The 24,932-nt window shown below is 38.4% G+C and overlaps 7 protein-coding genes across 7 annotated transcripts; 3 read left to right on the top strand and 4 right to left on the bottom strand.

The window, feature by feature from the left end:
- On the bottom strand, positions 1–1,991 carry MELLADRAFT_73328 (uncharacterized protein; the record flags this gene model as incomplete). Its single annotated transcript, XM_007416928.1, has 7 exons — positions 1–443; positions 566–626; positions 692–1,015; positions 1,083–1,240; positions 1,317–1,433; positions 1,535–1,639; positions 1,825–1,991. 6 exons carry the CDS (start codon positions 1,628–1,630, stop codon positions 408–410), a joined length of 792 nt encoding a protein of 263 aa, XP_007416990.1.
- A 4,319-nt stretch (positions 1,992–6,310) lies between these two features.
- MELLADRAFT_94130 (20S proteasome subunit) lies at positions 6,311–7,446 on the bottom strand (the record flags this gene model as incomplete). The annotated part of the gene is made up of 6 exons (XM_007416942.1): positions 6,311–6,441; positions 6,542–6,676; positions 6,762–6,839; positions 6,943–7,007; positions 7,086–7,207; positions 7,315–7,446. 6 exons carry the CDS (start codon positions 7,444–7,446, stop codon positions 6,311–6,313), a joined length of 663 nt encoding a protein of 220 aa, XP_007417004.1.
- Positions 7,447–7,682: 236 nt separating this feature from the next.
- Positions 7,683–9,286, top strand: MELLADRAFT_75882 (uncharacterized protein; the record flags this gene model as incomplete). Its single annotated transcript, XM_007416933.1, has 7 exons — positions 7,683–7,904; positions 7,983–8,064; positions 8,172–8,274; positions 8,372–8,514; positions 8,600–8,744; positions 8,837–8,948; positions 9,018–9,286. The coding sequence occupies 7 exons, from the start codon at positions 7,716–7,718 to the stop codon at positions 9,150–9,152; spliced, it is 909 nt and encodes a 302-aa protein (XP_007416995.1).
- A 2,072-nt stretch (positions 9,287–11,358) lies between these two features.
- On the bottom strand, positions 11,359–12,018 carry MELLADRAFT_68376 (uncharacterized protein; the record flags this gene model as incomplete). The annotated part of the gene is made up of 1 exon (XM_007416923.1): positions 11,359–12,018. One exon carries the CDS (start codon positions 12,016–12,018, stop codon positions 11,359–11,361), a length of 660 nt encoding a protein of 219 aa, XP_007416985.1.
- Positions 12,019–15,785: 3,767 nt separating this feature from the next.
- Positions 15,786–18,847, top strand: MELLADRAFT_50613 (uncharacterized protein; the record flags this gene model as incomplete). The annotated part of the gene is made up of 10 exons (XM_007416907.1): positions 15,786–15,917; positions 16,014–16,083; positions 16,173–16,247; positions 16,342–16,457; positions 16,540–16,642; positions 16,730–17,160; positions 17,301–17,369; positions 17,479–17,819; positions 17,905–18,019; positions 18,116–18,847. 10 exons carry the CDS (start codon positions 15,878–15,880, stop codon positions 18,649–18,651), a joined length of 1,896 nt encoding a protein of 631 aa, XP_007416969.1.
- A 525-nt stretch (positions 18,848–19,372) lies between these two features.
- Positions 19,373–20,516, top strand: MELLADRAFT_94133 (uncharacterized protein; the record flags this gene model as incomplete). Its single annotated transcript, XM_007416943.1, has 9 exons — positions 19,373–19,414; positions 19,495–19,555; positions 19,633–19,711; positions 19,801–19,822; positions 19,902–20,051; positions 20,093–20,208; positions 20,281–20,349; positions 20,418–20,449; positions 20,503–20,516. 9 exons carry the CDS (start codon positions 19,373–19,375, stop codon positions 20,514–20,516), a joined length of 585 nt encoding a protein of 194 aa, XP_007417005.1.
- Positions 20,517–21,272: 756 nt separating this feature from the next.
- On the bottom strand, positions 21,273–23,739 carry MELLADRAFT_112475 (uncharacterized protein; the record flags this gene model as incomplete). Its single annotated transcript, XM_007416972.1, has 9 exons — positions 21,273–21,425; positions 21,509–21,581; positions 21,648–21,706; positions 21,781–21,838; positions 21,927–22,141; positions 22,611–22,763; positions 23,363–23,430; positions 23,497–23,637; positions 23,691–23,739. 9 exons carry the CDS (start codon positions 23,737–23,739, stop codon positions 21,273–21,275), a joined length of 969 nt encoding a protein of 322 aa, XP_007417034.1.
- Between the last annotated feature and the right edge of the window lie 1,193 nt (positions 23,740–24,932).

Genomic DNA, 24,932 nt, shown 5'->3' on the forward strand with positions numbered 1-24,932 from the left:
GCAACCTAGTAAGACGTAGTTATCTAGACCATCGAGGCTCCCTCACACTTGCCAATGGACTCTCCAGACTCAAGGACTAAGGATAACCATTGGAAGACGTTTGGACAAAAGCATTTAAGTGCAAAAAAATGAAAACGGGGGGCAACGGAGCAAGGCTGAAAGTGAGCTCGAAATAAGGGCACTATGAGACAAAAGACGGTTGCTCAACAAGCTTTAAGACTGAAAGTACGCAAATAAATGTATGTGAAAAAAAAGTCGAGACGAGTAAAGAGTAGAGGGCTAGGAGGAAAGCACAATTGGCAGACGAGGCTTCTAGTATTCCAATGTGACCCGAGGGCCACACAGAAAATCAAAGAGTAATTTCGCGCAGGATGCTTTGCTTTTTATTCACAGCAAAATGGGATCGATTACGCTTCAGGGGCAGCTTCGGCGGCCTCGGGAGCCTACAAAGACCAAGGAACAAAGATAACACCAAAAGGAACACCGGGATTGAAGGTGAGGTGAAAGAGATACAGTTAGTCACTACGATAGTAGGGTCGCATATTTCGAACCGGTCGATACGTACGGCAGCGGGTTCGGCAGGCTTATCTTCCTTGTCTTCCGGCACACTGTCATTCAAGTCAGAACTGCAGATGAAGTCCTCCGATCAGAAAGAAGGGTAGAGTATGAAGTTGAGACGGTGATGACTTACGTCCAGAGGGTGAGGTTGTCTCTCAACAATTGCATGATGAGGGTAGAGTCTTTGTAGCTCTCCTCGCTGAGAGTGTCCAATTCGGCAATAGCATCATCAAATGCTTGCTTGGCAAGCTGGCAAGCTTTGTCAGGGGCATTCAGAATCTCATAGTAGAATACGCTGAAGTTGAGCGCAAGACCGAGACGGATGGGGTGAGTTGGTGGGAGTTCGACGGTGGCAATTGATGAGGCGGCTTTGTAGGCTTCAAGCGAGGCATCAGAAGAGACTGCACGCTTATCACCTGTTGCGAATTCAGCAAGGTAACGGTGGTAGTCTCCCTTCCTATGAACGAAAAAGTGATCGGTTTGGATTAGAACAAGAAATGGAGGAAGTAGCAGGTCGAACTGACATCTTGTGGTAAAATACTTTACTTTCACCGGATTCAGCCGATTTGATGAGGTGACCATCGAGAACTTCGAGAATGTCTTCACAGATCTTGGCCAACTCAGCCTCGATCTTGTCACGGTAAGCCTTGATTTGACCGAGTTGTGACTCGTTGCCCTTTGCCTGCGACTACAACTCAGCGCCAGCACATCCCTAGCTCACACACGAGATGAAACGATGCAAAGAAAGGAAGACCAACCTCTTCTTTCTGCTCGATCGAGCTCACAATCCGCCAGCTGGCACGTCGAGCACCAATGACGTTCTTGTAAGCGACTGAAAGAAGATTACGTTCTTCAATGGTAAGTTCTTGATCGAGCTATGGATCATGAACGCGTATCGAATCAAAAGATAAGAAGAGGGAGAGGTAAGTTCCAACGGATACCGATCGATCACAGAGAGAGAGAGAAGTAGACTGACTTTGGCCACATCTTTCATGTAGGTTACCATCTCATCATATCGCTCGGCTTGCTCAGCGAGCTTGGCCATGTAAACAGAGTCTTCGCGAGAAGCCATTTGAGTAGTCTAGAGAAATGGAAGAAAAGGAGTTTGAATTAACAAGTGCAGGAGAAAGATTAAAGAAAAAAGATTTAAAAGGTAAGTCGTAGAGAGTCGAGAGATGGTGAAGATGATGACGATGACGAGAGGTTGGGGAAAAGGGCAAGATAAGGAGATCAAGGAAAGCGATCAGAACAGAAACAGAAGCCGACCTGTGAGATTGGAAAGGTTGTGAATTCAAAACGTGGTAAGGTAAAAGGGGTTTTTTAAGTGTTGGAAGGGTTGATGAGAAAGTGTTTTGTGAAGAAGATGATAAGGAAACCTTGTTGAAGTGGTAAAGAGCTGAAAACTGGGAAAAGGTGGAAGGACGGAGATTGAGAGTCTGAACCGGGTGAGTGACTCAACTGTCTCTGGTCTTTCAATCCCACTTTCACACAGGGAAACCAGGAGAACGATGGCAGAAAGGGTTTCTGACTATTAAATTTAGTCATCAATATCACTTAACACCACCCAGAAAGGTGTTGCTTAGTTCAAAACTCAGTTTATTTTGACTAAAACTATCTTCGAGGCATCATAAGAAAAATAAGTCTGAGAAAGTTGAGGAGCGCACGGACCATGCTCACCTAACTAGGGTACCTAAGCAACCCTATACATAACTCATGCTCAAACACACCCACCTGACCTGTGTCGGTTGGCTAGGTGAAAACGCAGCAAAAAAAGGAAAGGCTTCGGATCTGATTCATCGGGATGCCTTGGCTTGGCTTGTTTCCATACCAGTCCTGAGAACAAGGGAATGATATCAACCTGATTTTCAAACACTTTGAAAGGATGATGATCTTGAATCCAATCATGAACTCTATCAGGACACCACACAGCCACGAATAAACCTCTGATATATAGTTCTGATGGTTTTGTGAGAACCAGCTTGCGCCTGATACTTTCCTGACGTATTATGAGAAACCATCTTCAGGTTTGAAAGATATATCGCTTGATGTAATGGAGATTGGAATATAAGCGGCGAAGTGCTGTTGATGGGCATGATCTTGAGTCTATCATCCCTTGAATATGCTCATTCTGATGCATTGTCTTTGTTACTATTAGTCTACTATCAAACGTATTGGCCACGCCAGGAAGATATGTTCGAAGGCAGATACTTCAGATATGATATAATTATGGTTCTCAAACCTATGCAAAAATTTGTGCAAGTTTCGAGCAACTTCTGTGCAAGACATGAATAGAACTTGCACGGAACTTGCACGGAACTTGCACGTCGGTCTCGCACGGTTTTCGTACCAGTTGGAACAAAATAGCTGGGGTCGTCAAAAAATTTAATGCGCAAGATTGGTGCAAGAAATCTTGCACGGATCTTGCACGTCGGTCTTGCACATTTCTTGCACAGGTTTGAGAACCATAAATGCAATCCTTTGAGTATAAATATTTCTCATACAAAGAATAATCTAAGGTAGAAATTCGAAAAGAATCCCCAATGAAGATGTAAGATTTCACCAATGTTCTTCAAGAACACTTTGAGGGGAACCTACTACTTTAATCCCTCCTAGTCTCTCTACAACCATGATCACCTTGGAATTACTGTTGTCACAAACAAATAGAGGAATGTGGTACTTGAATGTCTAAAGGAGCAGCTCAGATTTGGAGGTTCGTTTCGTGAATCTTGTGTTAAAAAACATCATAAAGCATGTTTATAACGACTACCCAACTTTGTGCATAAATTATTGATCACATTGAGAACCAAATGGCGTCAAGAGTATTGCTGGATGGAAGAAGGCTCGGATGATGATCAGCGTGATAGAAATGTGACAGTGACCAGATAGCCCGCCTATCACCTTTCTGGCCTCTCTTATTTGAAATTATCTTTACTTTTTCCTTTCTCAAACTATGTTTTCATAAAAGCCGCCTTGATATTTCCTTGTATGCATGACGCAAGGTGATCAGATTCCAAAGAAGTCGTAGCGAAATCTATTAAACAAATTCAGTAAAAAAAATCCATGGAAACTGGAAAGCTAAAAACCTTTCGCATCCTAAAAGAACTGGAGCTGATCAGATCAAAGCCCATAGCAAGCCAGGTACTCAGCCTAACAGCTTTCCATGTGGTCATTCTGTCGCCTTAAGGCGTGATCAATGCTGTAAGTTGTTCCAGAATGTAAAAGTTTGATCACTTTACATCCACTCCTTTGTAAAATATGACATTTCACCACCAAACAAAACCGTTTTGCAAATGACTTCTTGTTTTACTCCAAGAGAACTATGAATACGACCTCAGTGAACAAGAAATGGCGTAATATTCAAACCGTTTCAAATGAGTGATTGTGTCAAAACGATAATACCCAAAATACTCACAAATACGCAATCCATACTCTTTGTACTTTTTCCCGGATTATTATCACCTTACGTTCATGATCAGAAGAATCGCATACTATTTATTACTAGAGTATTGATCAAGAAATTCATCGTGAACTTTTGCTTACCTTTTTCTACTCAGGCTTACTGAGATCATACTTATCCTATATGGCATGAGCAGGATGTTTGAACAATAGCGCTTCAACCGTCAGGAAGTGAGGGTTGAGGAGTATATACAAGACTGAGTATTAGCTTACCATTTTTTTCCTCAACTCGTTGACTTCTTCCCTGAGGCTGAACAACTGAAAAAGAGTACACTGAACAATTGTTTCAAACCGCTTCTCAAAGAGACACTATAAAGAGAATAAAACTCTTAGAAGAAAATGATCTTTATCTCATCATAGATAAGATGACTTCATCCGAAACAACTATCAACTCCGATTTAATCAACAACACTTCTAACAAAACTTTACATTCTCATCATACCAAATGTAATTCAAAAAACTCAAATCAAAACCCATACAAAACCATTGCACTTATCTTATTTCTAGTGATCTCATCATTAATCTTATTAATCGGTTATCAACTTTATAAATGTATTGGAAAGAAAAACCGACAATTGATTTCATATCTCTCATCACCATTCAAATTTTTCAAAAAACATCAAAATAAGAATCATACTTCAAATCTTTCGGTTTGTCCATTAACTAATTTTCATACTCATTCTACACCAACTGTTTCGATTTCAATTCCTTCACCTGTTGCAACTCATCATCATCATCATCATCGTCGTCATCATCGAATTCCAAATCATTTAACTAATTCTAATAAACTTTTGAATGATCAAACTATTGTTTCAATCGAATCTGATCCAAACTTGAATCTTAAACCTACATCAACATTAGAAATTAATCGAAATCGTAAAGTTAGATCTATACCTAAAAATATTTATATTCCAATTTAAAATCATCAACTGTGTTTTGTTACTAATATTTCCTAAACTAATAATTTTCTTAATCAATAATTACTTTTTCTTTTGGGTCCTGGTGACTTTTTAATCTTTGTTTTCATTTCTATGAGTTATTCTTTCATTTAATTCTTACAAGTTTTTCATGAGCCATCACAAAAAAAATTCAATACAAAAAATAATCATACATTCTAAAGATTGTAACTACTTTTCAAAATAATTCTTTATTCAGCGGGGTTTAACTTGACACTTTAAACTACCAGATCTTCAATGATAGTCTTTTTTTGAAAAATCAAATGGCTAGGAATTGGCTTCTCAGAAGGAGCTTGCCAATACCATTTTCCAAATTTAATTTTTTTAACCAACATCTTGATGTACAGAATTTTGAGCATCTTTCCAGCTTGAACTCTTTTATGTATAGAGATCCGTGTCACATAAGTACCAAGTCAAAAGGTTATAAGTTCCATTAAAACGAAGTCCATCATGTGAATCTTTTCTCAAACACCACCTATGATCCATTTCTGCCATGACTGAGTCTGAGCCATATAAGATCAACTTGTTCACATAAAATAAGATAAATTCATTTCATACAGCCGAATAAGTTATCCATTGAATCAGAAACTAGCATCATTGATACGAAAACAAACTTGAGAATGACTTCTAGTACTTCCTATGTGTGTCTAGATATTGAAAGGTTTTTGATCAAGTTTCTTTCACGATTCTATCCAAAAGCTTAACAAACTCTGATTTTCCTCATCTCAAGGATAATTTATAAATCAAGAATTTCTTTCTTTTGTGGAAATCTTAATGAATGAAGAGATCTAAAATGAAACATGATAAAGGCTTTGAAAATAAAACTTTTCAGGTTGATTATATAATACTAAATGCCCTTTATATAATTTACTGTATCCAAAATCAATGACTGGTTTGTTATATAAGTATCAAAACGTCCATATTCTTCTCTTGTGAACTGGCCGTCTTCCTTGCAAGTTTAGCGTACTAAAGTGTGTTGTTTTGATTTTCCAAAAAGGCTATGGATTTTGAACTGACTTTGGCCGCAAGTTCTTTATAAACGCGCATGATACACTGAGAATTCAGTATTTTTCAATCATTTCTATTTTCTCAAAGCTTTACAATTCAATCAATTCAATTTTCATCATAATCCACAAAACCCACTTTTTAAAACCCATCCATCATTTTATCTTCTCTATTCACTTAATTTCCAAACTCTTTCACTTAATTCAAAATGTCTCTTCATCTCAAAACAAATCAAAATCAAAATCAAATCAAAAACACAATCACAATCACAATCAAATTTCAAAACAAACAAAACATTCAAAACCGGTCTTTTTTCTTCCTTGTATTTTGCTTTTTCATGATTTTTCCCAAAACGTAGGTAATTTATCTCCAGGTACAAACATCCTTTCTACATTATCTTCTGTAATGATAGCCATCCTAATCGTACCTCCAGAACTTCCATCTCTAGACATAGCTAATGCCAAAGCTATTTGGTTTTTTAAATCATCCCAAAAAATAATACGTTAGTTGATTTGATATATAAAGAACCTCATTTGATTGGAATCCAAAAGAAAAAGAACACGTACCATTTCTAACAAATTCAACCGTTTCTTCTTTACTCCAACCTTCACGATAATTCGAATCACAATAACCATAAATATAAGTCGATCCACTTCCACCAATAGCCCAAGGTTGTTGAAAAATTCCACCTCCCAATGGAACTTTTTTAAACAAATCATCGAACAAAAAACATTTACACTTTAGGATCCCAAATTCAATCTTGGAACCCATTTCAGACAAACTTACTATTGTAAACCGAACCATTCTTTAATTGTGAATCCCATCCTGCAACAATGATTCCAGCAGAAAGATTATCTTTGTTGGCTTTTTTGGATTTTAAAGTTGATTCGGTTTAAGTTCAAAAGAAGTCAAAAGGAAACATCAATCTTTAGGTTCAGAATTCAATTCCAAAAATCAATCAACATACAATAACAGATTTGTTGAAAAAGAGTTCCGACTGTATGAACAGAAGGAGCATGACCGTGTTCCATGCTACAGAAAACCCCCCACCCGCAAAGAAATAAGTCAAAGAAATGAATGGGTTTAAAATCCTCGAAAAAGTTCACTTACGTATACATTTGACAATATAAATGAACATAATCAGCTACAGCTTGAGTATCAGCAGCCGAACCAGATCGACAACAATAAACTCGATCATGAATATGAGTGAGTTTATCAGTGACTCGATTAGCCTAGAGAAAGAAACCCCGAACGCGATTTTCGAACAAAGTGAATTTTATCAATCAACTTCTTATCTTCCAATCATAAATGAAAGATCTTGATGGGAAAAAACCCTTACAATGTAAGAACCACTTGTTGTTCTAGAATCAGCACCGATCACTACACCACCATTGAAAGCTACTGCCATGATAGAAGTACCTAAGTTTAATTCTCCTGCTTTTAATCGATTGATGTTCATATCGGATTCCATTTTTGGTTTGGTTAGATTGATCAAATTGAATGTTTGAAGGTTGTTCTGAGTGAAGATGGAAAACAGATAGAGGGAAACAGTGGGATTGGTCCATGACGTTATACAAGTTGAGTTGGTTATAAGCATATTTAGTTTGCATATCCTAATACAGAAATCCAATCCAACCGCGTCATCCAGAAATCACATCATCAACAACCAGAGCAACAACCAGAAACTATTTACTATCAACTGATTATCAACTTAACCACTTCCAATCCAATCCATCCATCATGTCACCAACAACAAGAACAGCTTCAAAACTAATGAACAATCAAATCAATCAAGCACAACCACAAACACCACCAAAACTAAAACTAACCAAAGAATCAGAAGAACTTTACCAACAACTCAAACTGGCATTCCAATCATCAAATCAATCTAAATCAAATCAAATCCATCAACTCTTAACCAAACTCAAAGTCAATCTCTCTCTATGTCTCAAAAAACCCCAAAAAATCAAATCACTGATTTTTTTTTGGTGATGATGGTTTTTTTAGATTGCTTTGGCTCAATCTTCTTTACTCATGCCTACAATAAATGATAATACTTTAATTGATCCAGATTCGTTAACAAAAGCTCGTAAGTTTATCAAAATCAACCAAACATATGGAGTGTTTTTATGAACAATCGAACTGATGATCCATTAAATCGCACCGGGCGGGGGGGGGAAATACTAAATCATTCAGGTGATATTTTAGAATTCGGTGCATTTTATTCTGTTAGAAGTCAAGATATTCCAGCCTTTGAAAGATATATTGCACAACTTGGACCGTATTATAATGATTATAAGTAAGATCCTATCCGAAAAAACAAGTACGAAACTCAAAAGAAAAACTGACACTTTTTTTTCTACTCCTTTGGGGTTGGGGTACGGTTTGTTTTGAAGTTCAATTTTACCTATTTCTGAACGTAGATATCCGATTATTGGATTAGATTTATTAAGATTACTTTCTCAAAACAAAATTGCACATTTTCATACAGTCTTAGAAGGTTTAGTTAAAGAACATGGACAAAAGAATATTGATATTCGTTAGTGAGATTTCCTAAGCTCTTCTACTTTTGGTACATCTCATTCAACTTGAAACTGATTTTTCTTTTTGGGGGGGTTTGGTAGTTCATACTAATCCTTATATTTCACATCCCGTCAATTTAGAAAGATGGTTAATGGAAGGTTCTTATTCTAAAGTTTGGTCTGCTAGATCTAAAATTCCTATGGAAGAATACAAATATTTTGTAGATTTATTAGTAGATACTATCAGGTTTGTTTGTTTCACCAAATCAACAAATGGATTAAGATTTGAATAAGTTTGAAAATTGATTTTTTTCTTTTCTTTTGGGGGGCCAATGATAGGAATGAAATCGCATCATGTGAAGAAAAAGCTTATGCTTCTTTACCATTAAGTGATGCAGGTACACTTTTGTTTTTCAAAACAGTTGGAGAAGTGATTGAATTTGCTCAAAAAGTGAGTCTATATATTCAAGAATCAGTTTGAAACCTTCTTGATCACTGATGTTCGGATTGGGTTGATTAGCGTAATTGGCAAATCGATCCGATTTCAAAAAGTATCATTTTTCCTGAACTTAGTGGGATTCGACATGAATTAGCTAAAGAAAAAGTTATTGAAGCTACTTTAGGTTATGCAAAAGAATTAGAAACGATTGTTTAGAAATCATCTGTGTGTGTGTTGTTCTGTTGGGTTTGAATTACGTTTTTTTTGGTCAAGGTTTTGTTTCGTGTTGGGATTTGGTTTAGTTGGAAGTAGGAGGAGAGGAATGTATGATGATGAAATTTTTGAATCATAAAATTTAATTAGAAACGATTTGTAAGAATTGGGGTTTGAATTCTTTTGAATGACAGTTCATGATTATTCCGATTCCCATTGAAGTAGAGATTCCAAATTCCTGCCAACGCCTTCTGATGAAAATTGTCTTAAGAATAGAAATTTGAAGTTTTGAAGGATTTTGAGAACCTATAATCTTTTGCCTCACGAGAATTTAAGAAGTGAAGGTTTGCTTTGAAATCATTCTTGAGTTACTACCCCTCGGCATGACAAAGATCCGAAAAAGAAAGATTGAGAGAATCAACATCATTTCAATTTACTAGTTAGGTCTCATTAATCTTGGTGAGTTCTTTCCCTGTTACCTTCCTTGAATTTGACACCTTCCTTGAACCTATCTCTGGTCGAGTTTTTGATAATGTGTTGATTGATTGAATTTGTTTTACAAAATTGTATAAATTCATTCCTATTTGGACTCATCTGTAGCTACTTCAGCGTCTCGACTTCCATCTGGGAACTATACATTTCAATGCTCAAACATTTTGAACATTAAGTTTTGATGTGATAAAGTAAAACATTCTTTTTGAAGTCAGTAAAAGATACAAGCGAATGAGAAACTGAACTGTTAGAACCGTTAAAGAGGTTTAAAAAGACGTTGTGATTCAGTGATTGCAATCAAACTCAATGCTCGAACTAAATGCATTTCCACCCAACCAAGAAGAATTTATTAGTTTTGAGGAGATGGAGCTAGATAGAAACTGAAAGTGGGATTGATTGAGCTGCTTGGATTTGTTTTGATGAATTCTATATTAAAACTTCATCCATCTTTGGAGTATGTCTAATCGTATAACGAAGCTCCTAGTTTACTTTTTCTGGTGGTACTAGCTACTGTTTTTTTGCAAAGGAACCCTGAAGTGAGTGTGAATGAAAACATGCAACAACTTTCCATATTATTACCTTCTCGCTCGCTTTGTATCTCTTTCTAGTGAATTTTTTTATCACGGCCGGGTCAATCAGCTTGGTGATTTGAAATATCGAGAGAGAGAGATCTTGGTAAGATTCAAAAGTTGAACACATTATTCCGTCAAGACTTAGCTGCGGTTGTCCCCTAAATCAACACATTTCTTTATCACAGGTCTGATGTAAATGATTGGACCAGGGGCAAAAAGTTAAACGAAGATAGGTGTCAAATAGATGTTTTTATCAGTTGGAATATTGTATATCGAGGTGAACTCTGCTATAGATACAATAAGTTGAGTGTCTTAGAATCCTAAATAGGCTTGTGGACCGCACTGACTCTGGGCTTGCTTTTTTGTGAGGCTTTCAAAAAATCAATGAAGTCGACTCCAAGAGTGGGAGGAGCTGCAGCCATTTGGCCAGCCAACTATCCAAATTCAGCTGTTGAGAATACTTACCATACTATCCTCAAACTGTTCTCACAAGTACTTATGTAGTCTCCGATGACATATAGCTCTTTGAATTACCAAGCAAACGCAATCATAAATTATATCCGTAACAAACAATAACGAGTTATCAAGTAAACCCAAAATGAATAACAAACAAACCAATACATGTATAATTTTTTCGGGAAACGATTGACAATTTAGAGAAGATAAAAACTGTTTTACATAAAAGAATACATAAAAGGAGTGTACGTGAAAAAGTTGATAATGCAGTTTGTACACGATATGCATCTAGAGAGAGATTGATTACAATTTTATTACCCTGGTGCATTCCTTCACCACCAGGACATACGGCGTAGTCATCTTGCTCTTCCAATGAACGAGCAAAGATGGAAGGATCCGCAAATTCACATGTTCCAAGATCGGAGACATGGAGGAATAGAGAAAATGAAAGAATATGAAATAGTTAAGATCAAACTATACATAAGAGGAAAGGTGATAATCAAGTGGTCGATGCGAGGGTCCAGTTAAGATTGAATCGAGTGAACCGGCAAAGCGAGTTGAAGCATGAAGAAAATAACACCTCGAGATTGCAGAAACTATCGGATGAAGTCCCTGAAACGTCGAAAAATCAAAAAGCAAAAGAATCAGAACCTATTTAAAGAAAAACAACATCAATGAAAATTTAATACTCACAGTAATTCAATCTTGCAGCGATCATCTTGCACCCAAATCCACAAGGATTCAATCAAGTATTGAAACAATTCTTCCTTTGTAAATGGTTCGATCGGAGTTGCAATACCAAGACCTCTGGCAAAGTCTTCTTCCATTCGACTTGCAATAGAATCGGTAACTCTTTGTCCTTGTAGTTCACGTCTTCTGCTTGGTGAGAGACCTTTGGGCTTTCTCAATTCATACATTAGACCGTATGCAACAAATGCCAATCGTTCAAGTGCCAGTCGGTCATGAGAAGGAATGGGTCCTTCTGCTATTGGTTCGAGGATTTCGGTAACGGAGGAAGGCCCAAGACCGGCGCATTTCCCATGTTCCACGAGTACGTCGCTTAGATAAGGATGTCTCGCGAAAAGGATTTCGGCCAAGGGAGGGGGTGGATCCTCGGAACTAGATAATGAGATGTCAATAAAATTGGAAGTCAGCTGTGAATGAATTAGATCAAGATCAAAGAAAGATAAGACATACTCTGAGTCTCGGGGCAACCTGACAGACGGACGGATGACGCAGCGGCGACGGATCCTTTGCTTGATATGCTCGGGAATGGAGGTCGTCTTGAAGGTCTTATGATAACGAGGATCGAATGCTTCATCCGAAAGCAGAGACGAGATATACACCATCTTATACAAGGAACTAGTGAAAGGACTGAGAGAAGCGAAAACCGAGAGGAGGGAATGAAAAGTACTAGGATGGCTCGGTCGAGGTGAAAACTAGGAGGTGATCGCTTGGTTGAAGGTAGTGAGGTTGTAAGAGGAAGTCGATTTGGAAGTGATGGTAGTGAGAATGGTTGGTTCTGTATCTGAAGAACTGAAGTTGACGAATTTTGTGATCCGGAGATCAGCTTTTGAGTGCTGATCAGCTAAAAGGCTTGTATTGGGGGAATACTTGCCGCGGCCACTTCCATATTCGTGATCACGAGACTTGCTGAACGGAGCATTCCAATCGTTTCATGTTTGTTTGTTTGTTTACTATATTTATTTCAAAACCTTATTTTGCCGACTGAGCTGGCTATGATCGCGAGTGGGGCGCAGAGTTTTCCGGCTGGTGATACGCGTTACGCGTGGAAGAAATTGAAGTCTTGGATCTTTGGGATTATTGAATGGGGATTGAGGTAATGAAGAGTTAGTTCTATGATATACGGATTCTTTGTTGCCACCAGAACAAACTTACGGATCTCTGCAGCTCTTGGTTATAGAAAAGCGCTGTCGGTTTGCTTTTCGCAGCTAATGTTGGATGTAATGAGAATCATATAAAACATATCTGCGCGACCTACGCAGAGTATCATCTCGAAGATCCCAGCAAGTTTCTTGATGGCTCCGAGTTCCTTGTGAAGATCCTGTTGGTTAGATTGATCCGAAGCAATCAGTGATGAATCTCCTTCAAAATTATTCTTGTTTGGGACCGGCAAGCATTTACGAGTCCTTTGTAAACTTTTTCATTCAGCCTTAGCCCGCAACTTCTTATTCTGCGATTGGTTCATGAGGTTGATCCAGATGCGGAAAGGTTACCATATAATTTCAGTGATTGGCGAAAGATACCCATGAGTATTTGAGCTGGACACCAAAGGCATTCCAGTATTGGGAGTTAGTTGAATTGGACTTTTCAATTTGGTCTGATAAGCTGATCAGTACAAACATTGAAAGGTAGGAACACGACTTCAGATATCAGTCTGATGAATTCTATAGAGAGTCTTTTTTCCTCCAGACGGCTTCGCGCTTTTGTTTAGCTACAAAGTCTAAACACGCCAAGCTATATTTCCCAGTACTCGAGCACGTTGTTTCAGTTTTTCAAGTCATTTGCTCAGCTTGCGCCAATCACCAATACTTTATTAGCATTTTGTTTAGAATTTCCGCGCTCTATGATACATAAACAAGCCCACCAGTACCATACCGATGAGAAGATCATCAAAAAGACATATATCTCACAAACATAAAACAAGAAAATAAGTAAATATTCGAATTATTTTGACAATTTTCATACATTCCATCACGTTTATTGCTATTTAATCTCCTTCAAATCGAGAATCTAGGACTATCTAGTTATAAACTCGTATCAACAAAAGTTTACGTATTTTCTTGTTTATGTTCGTGAAATATGTGTGTTTTAGATAATTTTCTCATCAGTATGGTACGTGTGGGCTTGTTTGTTTATTTTCATTTACACCTGATTCAATCAGAATCTAAATCCTCATCATTCATAATCTTGGATCTATTGGAACCTTTGATTGAGTTCCCGTCTCCAGAGCGTTACACGCTTTGCGAGACTGTATGCGAGTTACAAACTTTTCGTGAACATGCGAAGGCTTCTGCAATTCGCGTGAGCCTCCCATCGCGGTACACGCGTATTTGATAACTATCGTGCAATCTAAAGATGCTCGAAGGGCTATATCTTGAAGACCCTTCATCTCAGGAGTTCGCTACATAGTCACTTCAATTTCATTGTGATCATCAACCAAGTCACAACGTGGTGTATAAGTCTAAGACTGAGTAGTTTGGTCCAGATATAGAAGTTCTTGCATGATTGTAGGCAAGGTACCTCAAGCAGTGAGTGCTCGTGGTAGCGACGTGGAATAATTTCGGATTTCCACTACCACCGTGACCTCACCTCCCCCGCCCAAGCAGAACGCATCTGAAGACCACTCGGCTCTCACCGCTCAACATCATCACATTTTGAAATACCACCCAGCCCACTCGGGCAAAGTCAAGAGCGCAGGGTTTGCGAGGTGAGGAGGTTTTCACACACACAGACAGACTGTATTTGTCAGACTTAGGTCTGGTTGGTAAATTAGGAAGTGATAGAAATCGAGCGCGCAAGCCCGAACAAGGTGGAGTATTCCCATCAAAGTTTCGAGATAAAATATCAAAAGCATCGACTCTCAAGCCCAGAATCGATATCATATTGTAACCTTTCAAAAATGATACAAAATCTCAACTGAGAAGATACTTTATAGAGGCTTATTAGCTGGTTTTCATTTGCACAAGATCTGCGGTAATGAATTTTCACTTTTGACCCAAATCAAACCGGTCGCGACATGTTTCTACTCTGCTGATGTAGGTGGCAGCGACGTCTAAGTTCTCACTTTACAATGCCTCCACTAAGGATAGTTCGTCTAGACATTGGCTAAGAGATTCAGGAGGCTCATCAAATGTGAATTGCCCGAGCAGTCTTTTGAAGGAATTCCCAGAAAGAGTTGGCAAGTGAGTGCGCAGGTTAGCAGTTCATGATTTTCAAATTTCAAGGTGATAAATTGATCGCTGCTACATGAGGTCCTTGACCATCAAGATAAGTTATCCTTTGCGCAAAAACCAAGCTAGTACAACATTGAATTGAAGAAGTTGAGAAGTTGAGACCAGTGCATATATATACGATTGAACAGCCTGCTTCAATTCGTGTCAGTCTGAATTTTGATTGGTAGGAATGACTAAGGGTAATCTACTCATGTCAAAGATTAAGTCGGACAAAACCGGTTAATATATTCATCAGGATCAATGTGCAGCTGTGATAGTTCTCATCATGATATTGGGCATTGAATCAGTCTTCAGCATCACTTTGTATGACCTTTCAATTCAATATCTTATTTTTGATCTTTCATTCTAGAAAAGAATAGTGAGGTCTTCTTAACCCAACACACACATTCGAGTTGTAGAGATATAACGAGTGTTATGCTTCGTGGCAAAGAGTAGCTTCTAATTCAAAAATGCGATATCGATCATTTCATCCCCATGTACAAAATGTATGAGCAATGTGCAATGAGAAATATAATGCTTTACACATCATCCTAATTCTTTTCAGCAAAAAGTCGGCTGTCCAAATACATGACACTGAAAAGCACAGAGATAATCGAAGTCAACGATGCGCTGGTCGTGATTTTCACACAAGGATTCAATGATGCTATTGTTCACATATCGCCACAAATCAATTTCGCAGTGGTGAATGAGACCCTAGACCGTTCATCCACCGAATCGATCTTTCGTCATACCCACTCTCATCATGAGATTGAGGTGATACGCCGCCAATCTTGATACGTTCGAGTTGAACACTTGCCGAAAGGTCTAGGAAAATGAGATTCCATGGCAAGTTCCACTTCTCGTCGATCTGGTTTGTTGAATCACATCCTCAGTGGGGTATTTCAAGCTCCTTTGTTGTTCATGCACCTTCCGTGGGTTATCGTATGTATATCTCGTTTATAGCTACAAATTCTTTGCGTCTGAGCAGTCCTAATATAATCGTTGAGCACAAAAGCAGACAGTCAAACTAGAAAGCTCAGCCTCAGCAAATCCGATACATATCAGCTGGACCGTGTCAGAGGATCCGATCCGATGGCTATGCTGGATGGAATCTGGATTGAGATTGACGATAAAATATCCGGATTCCGAGCATTCAGGGTCTCAAACCACATCCAAACTACTTCCATCCGGAAAAAGTTGAGAGATACCGTATACGCAATATCAACTCGAACTTGATTGTATCGAAACAAAGATGAGTGAAGTCCAAGAACAGAGAATCAATCAATACAATTGTAAGTCATACTTTCTTTTTTTTACTTATCATCATTTTTCTTGAAACTAATGAAAACTTCTTTGTTGTTGGTTGGTTGGAATTGAAAAAACTTTAGTTCGAGCATTAAAATCGATCGGAATCACTGAATCTCATCCTCACTTTAGACCTCTTCAAAGCTTTCAACAGTTCAGTTTGACTTTTTCGATGGATATTCATATATCGAATGTTTTATTGACCTCAACACAAATTGTTTGTTCTTTTTTGGTATCTTCAGACCTAATGTTGAAAACGTTCGAGCATTCAAGTATAGTCCAGACGGAAGTCGATATGCAGTAGCAGCAGCGAATGAGTACGAATCAATTCACAACTTTTCACAATCAGATATCAAATCGACATTCCACTTTTTTGAAGCTAAATCAAACCTTTGCCTTTGTGTTTTGTAGCGTTCGAGTTTATGATGCACAAAATGGACAACTTTTAATTCAAATCGATTTACCTAATGTGATTGAAATTTCATTTTCTCCCAAAGGTACTTGGATTAGTACATGGGAACGTTATGGTTAGTGTTTTTTTTCGTTTCTTTCTTCCTCAATAAAGCCTTTCAAAATTCTCACCTCATCATTTTTTTCCATTTCATACAGTCAAACCTACGGATGAAAGTGCACAACATAAAAATATGCGTGTTTGGGATGTTAGTACGGGTCAAGAAGTGCTCAGCTTTTCACAGAAATCTATTGAAGCTTGGTACGATTTCTTATTCAAAAATTTGATCACCAATTTTCAATTTGTGGCATATTCAGCTTATCTTGTACTTTTTGTTTCTTTGGATAGGTCATTACAATTCACCGATAACGAATCTCATGCACTAAGGTTGATTTCCAATGAGATCCAAGTATATGATCCATCAAAAGGATTCCAAAGTGGTTCATCAATGATAACCAAATTCAAATTAGAAGGATTAACAAGTTACAAATTATCACCCGGAAGAAATCCATCAATATCAATTTTTATACCCGAGAAGAATGGATCACCAGCATGTGTGAAGATATTTGGATTAATCGGATTAACATCAAATTCATTACCGATTTCATCTAAAACGTTTTTTAAAGCTGATAAAGTTCAATTTAAATGGAATCGATCGGGCACTAGTTTACTTTTTTTAACTCATACTGATGTAGATAAGACTGGTAAATCTTACTACGGCGAAACCAATTTATACATGTTATCCGCTAATGGTACATTTGATTGTCGGGTCACGTTGGGTAAGTTTTTTCTTCGAAGAAGTGATTTGAAACTTTTAAATCTGGTATAGGTCTCCTCTAAAGATCAACGTCGGAAAATTTCAATATCCATCAGAGGAAATTTTTGAATCTGACTTTTGGTTTCTCTTTCACTTCGCTAGATCGTGAGGGTGGAATTCACGACTTTGTTTGGTCACCTAACGATAAGGAATTCACTGTCAGCTATGGATGTAAGATTGCCTTCATCTTACCGAAATCTCAATCAGATTCTTTCGAACTCTTTTATCACTCAATCTGACACTTTTCTTTTCAAACCTTCTGAATGAATTTGTCCCACAGATATGCCAGCCAAGACAACAATCTTTGATCATAGATCAAACTTAATCCACGACTTTGGTACAGCACCAAGAAACTTTATTGCATACAATCCACAGGGTAGATTACTCTTGACCGCTGGATTTGGAAATTTAGCTGGTACAATTGATATTTGGGATCGAAGGACATTGAAAAAAGTGTCAACGATCGAAGGATCTAATACATCACATTGTGAATGGAGTCCAGATGGAAGATTTATTTTATGTGCTACGCTTTCGCCTAGATTGAGAGTTGATAATGGGATTAGAATCTTTCATTATACTGGTTCTTTGGTTCATCTTGAATCCATTGACAATCTCTATGCAGTAGGTTTTTTTAGTCTTCCTTTTTTACATTACTCCTTTCTAGGAATGAATTGAATTCATTGAATAATCTTTTTATTTTTGGTAGGCTTCTTGGAGACCCGCATCTGCGGAGCTGTTCCCGTTTCGTCAGAATTTATCACCAGCACCTCCATCTATCAAGCCCAATGGAGTAGGTCCGACTGCTGCGGCTGCAACTCCTGGTACGTTATCCACTCGAATGAAGACTCAATCGGTGCAAATAAATAAGAAATGAATGTAAAGTAATTTGTACTGACTTTGTTTACCACAAAAAACAGCCAAACCAGCTGGAGCTTATCGACCACCACATGCACGTGGAACAACTACACCAAGTCATTTTAAAAGAGAAGATGAAGGAGGAGCACCATATGTAGCCAATACGAACTCTAATGGACATCATCATGGAAGCAAGCCAAGAGGATTACCACCAGGAGCGGCACCACCTAACAATTCGATGAACAATAATGGAAAACCTAATCGAAAGAATGGTATACCAGGATCAGGTATAATCGTTTTACCAGAATCGCAATCAAAATCGAATCAAAACCAAAAGAGAACCGAAACAACGAATCACCAGACTACTAACAACCATCATCAACAACAGAACAAAGTAGAAGTTGTAGAAGAGACGAATATGATGATGAATAATGAGATGAGTGTAGAAGAAAAAAAGAAAAGATCTTTAATGAAGAAATTAACGGCCATTGAACAATTAAAAGAAAGGAAAAAGAAAGGAGAGAAATTAGAACTAACTCAATTAAAGAAGATTGATAATGAACAAGAGATTAGAGACGCATTAAAATCACTTGGATAAGAAGAATAAAGCAAATTGGATGAGAAGGAGAGGGAGAGGTTTCTTTTGAACGAAAAAAAAGTAGGAATGAGTGTTGGAATGTTGGGATGGAGTGTTTTTTTGAATATCAATTGGTTTTTGTTTCTCTGTTTTCATTTTCTTTTAAAAATTGTTTGTATTGAAGAGAAATGAAACTATCCCAGTTGTTTAAAGAAGCAAAAAGTAAATCCAATTAAATTGCTATTTGTGTCTTTCATTGGTGGTTTCCCTTAAAATAGAGAGCGAAAGACATAGAGGATGAGATGAGGGCGGAGAGAGGAAGAGAAATAATGGATTGTGGAGTGAGCCATTGCTCTGTCCCTTCCACCATTGATAGACTGTTGGAGTGTATAACTGTATACATAACCCAATGTGCAACTTTTCATAAGTATCCCTGTATCACTTTGCGAGAATACCAATGTGCTTCTGAATTTTTTTGCCGACTTCAACTACATATTTAAAGCCCTCGCTTGTGCATCCAAGTTTTCAATTACCAAAAGTCTAGAAAATGATGATATCAAGAAATCTGAATGCTTTCTTTCGTATTCAAAGAACCACCAATTGGCTATCATACTCGATCTTAAGATCCGGTGTCGGGTTGATCCGACCCAGATTACCTTTCGGGTCGATTACCTCTCTCATTTCGCCTTTCCTCAGTTTACCAAACCCAACAGAAATATCTCAAAAATTATCATCACTCAATATGCCCAAGGCACAGGATCGGTTGGTATGGATCGATTGTGAGGTTAGGATTTTTTCTATTCGCGCATGTGTATCGATTACTTGCGTCGAATTGCTGATTTCATTGTTTTGTTTGTTATGTAGATGACCGGCTTAGACCTTTCTAAAGAGCAAATCATTGAGATTGCTTGTATTATTACCGATAGTCAGTTACTTTATATTTTCCGATTTCAAACTCTTGAAAGATATGTGACTGATAATTGATCAGTCTGAAATCATTAGAAAATCTTGAACCTCTTGATGAAGGAATTAGTTATGTAATTGGAGTTGAGAAAAACATTTTGGATCAAATGGGTGAATGGTTAGTACAAAATTCTTGATTCGGTTTCCTTCTTGAATTATGATTGCCAGTTTATATATCTTTGGTGTTTTTGGTTTCCTTTCTTTTAGGTGTACAGTGCAGCATGGCAAGGTCAATTACATAACGCGTTTGAAAGTTTGAGAGATTTTAACTGAAGAACTGATAGAATTCCAGACATTCTTCTTGATAGTCTGGACTTACTGAAGAATGCTTAAAATCTAAATTTAGTTTAAAACAAGTTGATCAACTTGTTCGAGATTATATTGAACGACATATACCTAATTCTCGAGGTCAAGCTGTTATAGCTGGAAACTCGGTTTATGCAGATAAAGCTTTTCTGGTAAGTTATCAAATCTAATTTTTGATTTTTTGAAAATATAGTTGAAGAAAATTTCGAATTTTTTTATTATGATTTGGAATGTCAAACAGGAGAAAGATATGCCAATTACAGCAGAATATTTACATTATCGAATTGTAGATGTTAGTTCGATTAAAGAGTAAATTATTCAATTTCTTCAGTTTTTTTATATGTCAAAGTTCTTTTTTCTGATGGATTGGTTTTTGTTTAGGTTGGCTAGAAGATGGAATCATGATGTGTTTTTAAAATCAAAAGATACTTCTACACCTTCAGCTCATCGGTAAATCAATTTATATTATCTATTCCTACACGTTTTCATCATAAAACTGACTCGGTTGTTTTGTACAGTGCACTTGACGATATACGTGATTCTATAAAAGGTAAGTCACTTGCTTTTTACGACCACAATTTGAGTGTTAAACCTATATGACAGTTATCTCTATTTGAAAAATTCTTACTGACTGAACTTTCTTATCCTGATGTGACTTGATATTTTTTGCCAAAAAACTCAACGGTATGGTTGAGAATTATAGAACTCCAGTATTACAAATCTAATTTCTTTCTTCACAAATAAAATTATTGAAAGATTGATCACAAAGGCTATGAACCGATTGAAGATTTTTCCTCAAAGTAAGTTCATATGTATCAAGACATCAGGTTTGTGATGATTCAGAGGTCAAAGTGTTCAAAGGGCATCAGGTCTTTGGTTCTGCTTTGTAGATTGAGAGAACATCTTAAGAGGAGACTCGGCAAAAATGATACAGATAGCCGTTGTGTACCACCACCATGACGTGGTCGTGCCTCAAGTTCATCAGGTGTGCAGTAATAAAATTCCGCCCCAAGTCGCAATTGGGCTGACACGGGTCTCTAGACTGGACCCCAATTCCAGGGTTATAGAGTTGTAATAACCAAGATTGAATCTGAATCTATTCTCTCGAAAGATGACGACCACGTAGAGGAAGATCCTAACAATCCTATAACAAGATTCAATATTGATGTTCGCTCAATTCAAGTGCAATGATACAAAAAGGGTGACACAAGTCTGATTTAAGAATGTTAAAATTGGGTTCACGCTTGTCATAAATCTCAATCTTGCACGGAAATAAATAACTGAGAGCATAAAAACTTCCTTGAAATTAGAAGAGGTTACATTGAGTAAATTGAACGCAAAGCTAACTAAAACTAGTATTTACTAATTGATAGTCACTGAGAGTGTGAATTCTCTCTGACCAGGGCCTGGAAGTCGGCTTCGTCGAGCCTCGTCGCTTTGGAATAGTTCCGGAGAAGTGATCCCGTGGCGAAGAAGTAAAGGCCTTGGGGACTTGGACCCAAGTCAGCTAAGGTTGGTGTACCAGGCTACAAATGAAGATAAATATTGTGGAAAGCTGAACGTTAGACATCACATGTGACCAAGAAATGATTACAAGGCAATGGGCTACCTGGGGTCTCGTCTCAGGGCAACAAGTCTCGGGCAATGTATTGAGCGAGTTATGTATATGTGTCAGGGTCACGCTGGGAAGAGGGGATTAAGCAGGCTGATCAGTTACATGAATTTCATGATACCACATGAAGACTTACCAACTGTCTGGATGAGTCCGTTCCATAGAACCATCCTTGTTTGGTTTACAGAAAAACACCTGGGTGCATTGATCAAAAAAATAGCAATGAGATCAAAGTTGACAAATGTCTGGTCAATGATTTCGTCACTTACACCACAGGTGCCATATCCTGCGTCAGTCCATTTATTCAGCATCAATGCCTCAGCAGCCCTACAGGGAATCAGCAATTGATGCACAAATTAGTAAAAGAAAATGGACGAGATCGTGTGAGAATTCCCTTAAAATATGAATCACTTACACATGACAGTCATTCAGATTGACTGGTCTTTTTTCGTTCAAGCAGGTGTACCAATTGGTCTGAGGGTCATTATCATGAGGGATTTTGCAAGTCTGAGGTTTGTCTTGATTCTGGCCTGACAATGTGTCGCGCGTGACAAGGCGGTTGATTGATATGCTATATCTACGACCCAAGGAGACTTGCACGAAGATTGTTAATAAGACTAAGATGATTAGCTTCATGTTGGAAAAAGACTGAATGAGTGTGCTCAGAAAAGTTGATTGAGAAAGTCTTGATTTTTAGGAACACAATCAGGGAACGATCTTTGGCTGCCCACCAAAGTTCTCGTATATGGGTGCAGAGGGCATGGTCCCATCCGCGGAACTTATAGGAACGATCCTCACCAAAGGTTTTTAAACGTAGCTTAGGAAACTTTCTAAAATAGTGCTGTAACAAATTTGTAAGATCACCCACTACACCACGAAGCAACTTTTGAGCGTGAAACGCGTGCCAAGCGAAGGCCAGTCGCCGACAAACTTAACTATTCCTTTGGACGCCAGCAGGGACTTGTTAAGTTTGAGTTGGATTTCACTCAGTGGTATCATGAAACTCGTTGAATGATAGCGTCGAGACATCGGGGTACTTTGTTAAGTGAGTATGGTGGTGGCTCTATCAATCGCTGATAGCTTCATGAGCCACACACACAAGCCAAGTCCGCCAAGCACCAGGGCAGGACTTGGCAAACTCAGAGAGCAATGCAGCATGACTTGCGACATATTGTTTTGTAGGGGAACAAATTTCAGAATCCAGAGAAGATTCATTGGCAATTGCTATGGCCTCATACCATTTAGCCGCAATCTGCGAAACAAACAAAATATTGTTTTCTGGTTAGCCTTTGCCCCCCAACTTCAAGCAGTTGTGGAGCTGGGGATGTGAATGGGTAAGTTCTCTAACATCGTACTTGACGCTTTGAAAACTCACAAATAGAACTCTGAACAGCCCCCCGCACGCGGTAGCTGATAACTCTAGTTGCATCAGACTGTGTTAGAAGAAAGTTTTTTTGTGGGATTATACAAAACAGAAATAAAATCAGCGAAGCACAGAACAAAAAGAAGCGAGATCGAGAAGCATCTCGTTTTCTACGCCAAATTCATTATGATACAAGCTAAGGAGTATATTGAGATTTGTTTTGTTCTGTCTCTTCGAATTTCTTGTCCTCCTTTGATTACTTCTCTGCAGGAGCACGCGATACATAGCACTTTGTGCTCCCACGTATATAATTATTGTGGTGTTGTATGTAAGCTGGAGACCAAGATCATTATTCGAAGGTTGTCGATCATGTAGAGCGACTTGCCATAAAAGCACTGTTGTGTGATCAGGATGAGATGATACATATTGATGGAGGTCGACGCTCTTTTGGTATCACATCTTGAATGTCTTCAAAGTGAGCTACTCACCGCGCTTGATGCTGAGTTTTTACGGATCGAAAGAACTCCATAGAGCAATGCCTTGTGCACAAATTCCTCTAAAGTTATGCAATGTCTATGACTCTTCGTTCTGAGTCAGCGTCTGGGCCATTCTCCAAACGCACGGGAATCGCCATCTCTAGCACTTCCTCGGGCGATTCCTTGACTAAGACTTGTTATGGATTCCAACTCCAGCTCAGAGGCCTTGATCAAACGCTGTAAGATTGCAAGAAACCGACCTTTTGACTTGCCTTCTATCGACGTCGCTGAGTCAAAGCACATTGCAGCAGATCGACCGAAGTATGAGACGGTTACTGACCAAGTCGAAGGGTCAAAAGCGGAGGAATGACGATTAACCAGCTATTCATAGCTTTTGAGGTCTCGGTTCACCATACCAGTCATATCTAAGCTGCTCGTTGTCAAGTTCACGCAAAACAACTATTTCCCTCAATCCCAACAAGTTTGGGCTGTCTCACCTTTCCAAACATTTTTCAATTTGTAAATTTGCCACATAACACTCAAAACTTCAGTAAGGCGCAGGAAAAATATTTGTCTCATAGGGTATTCACAATTTGTAAGAAGGCAATCACTCAATTAGAATTGCAACATCACAATAGCTTCGACCTCAGCATCGACCAGAACTAAAAATCCCACAATCCTTGGCTACAACATTCGAACACTCTGGTTTTGCTCAGAGAACTACTACAGATAGGACCCAGAAAAAACACCCTGGAATCGACCAATGCAACGGTGACCCTTAGATTTGTTCAAAGTTATTGACATTCGAACCCTTTTACTAGGAAAAGTACCGCACATTGGTTCATCGCAATCTTCAAGTAGCGAAGGTTCCGAATTCTTGATCCTTCCCAACTTTTTATACCACAATCATAATCCGGCACTATGAGACCACTTCGATCCCGCGATGATTATTATGAGGTTCCTCCCCGGTCTGCACAGCGTGGGTATACCAGAGGAGTGCATAGGACTCGTCCAGCAATGAACAGAAATCCAATGCCATCTACCTCAGCCTCACCAGGATATGGTCGATACGACAGTGGTCCTTCAACATCCCGTAGCGAGTCATATTCACCGTACTTCATGAACAATAGAAGTGCAACACAATCAACCTTTGCTTCAAATTCATCCTCAGATCGATATCAAACTGCTCAATATCCAAAACGTGGTCCATCACCTGTGACTAGCTCACGTTCTGGAACATCTGATAGTTCTCATCAAACCATATATCCAGGAGATATTGGATTCTTTGCCGATGGTCTCTTGTCTCCTGGACCGCCTGATTCAATGCATTCAATGGAAAAGCTTCAACCTAGGATAGGAAGAAGTCGTTATATTTCTGATCCCGATAGAAGTTGTACAATTAACACCAAACGAGGATGGCTCAACTTATGTGAGAATCAATTTGAATCTCACGGATTGGCTCATGCAAACTACTCTAGAAACTGACGTGGGGGAATATCTATTATATAGGTTCAATGTTTATTCTTACTGGAGGCCTAGTCATGTTGTTTGCAGGTTAGCACAAGAGCATAATCACTCATCG

The sequence above is a fragment of the Melampsora larici-populina genome (genome assembly GCF_000204055.1).
Source record: "Melampsora larici-populina 98AG31 unplaced genomic scaffold MELLAscaffold_66, whole genome shotgun sequence".
Taxonomy (NCBI): domain Eukaryota; kingdom Fungi; phylum Basidiomycota; class Pucciniomycetes; order Pucciniales; family Melampsoraceae; genus Melampsora; species Melampsora laricis-populina.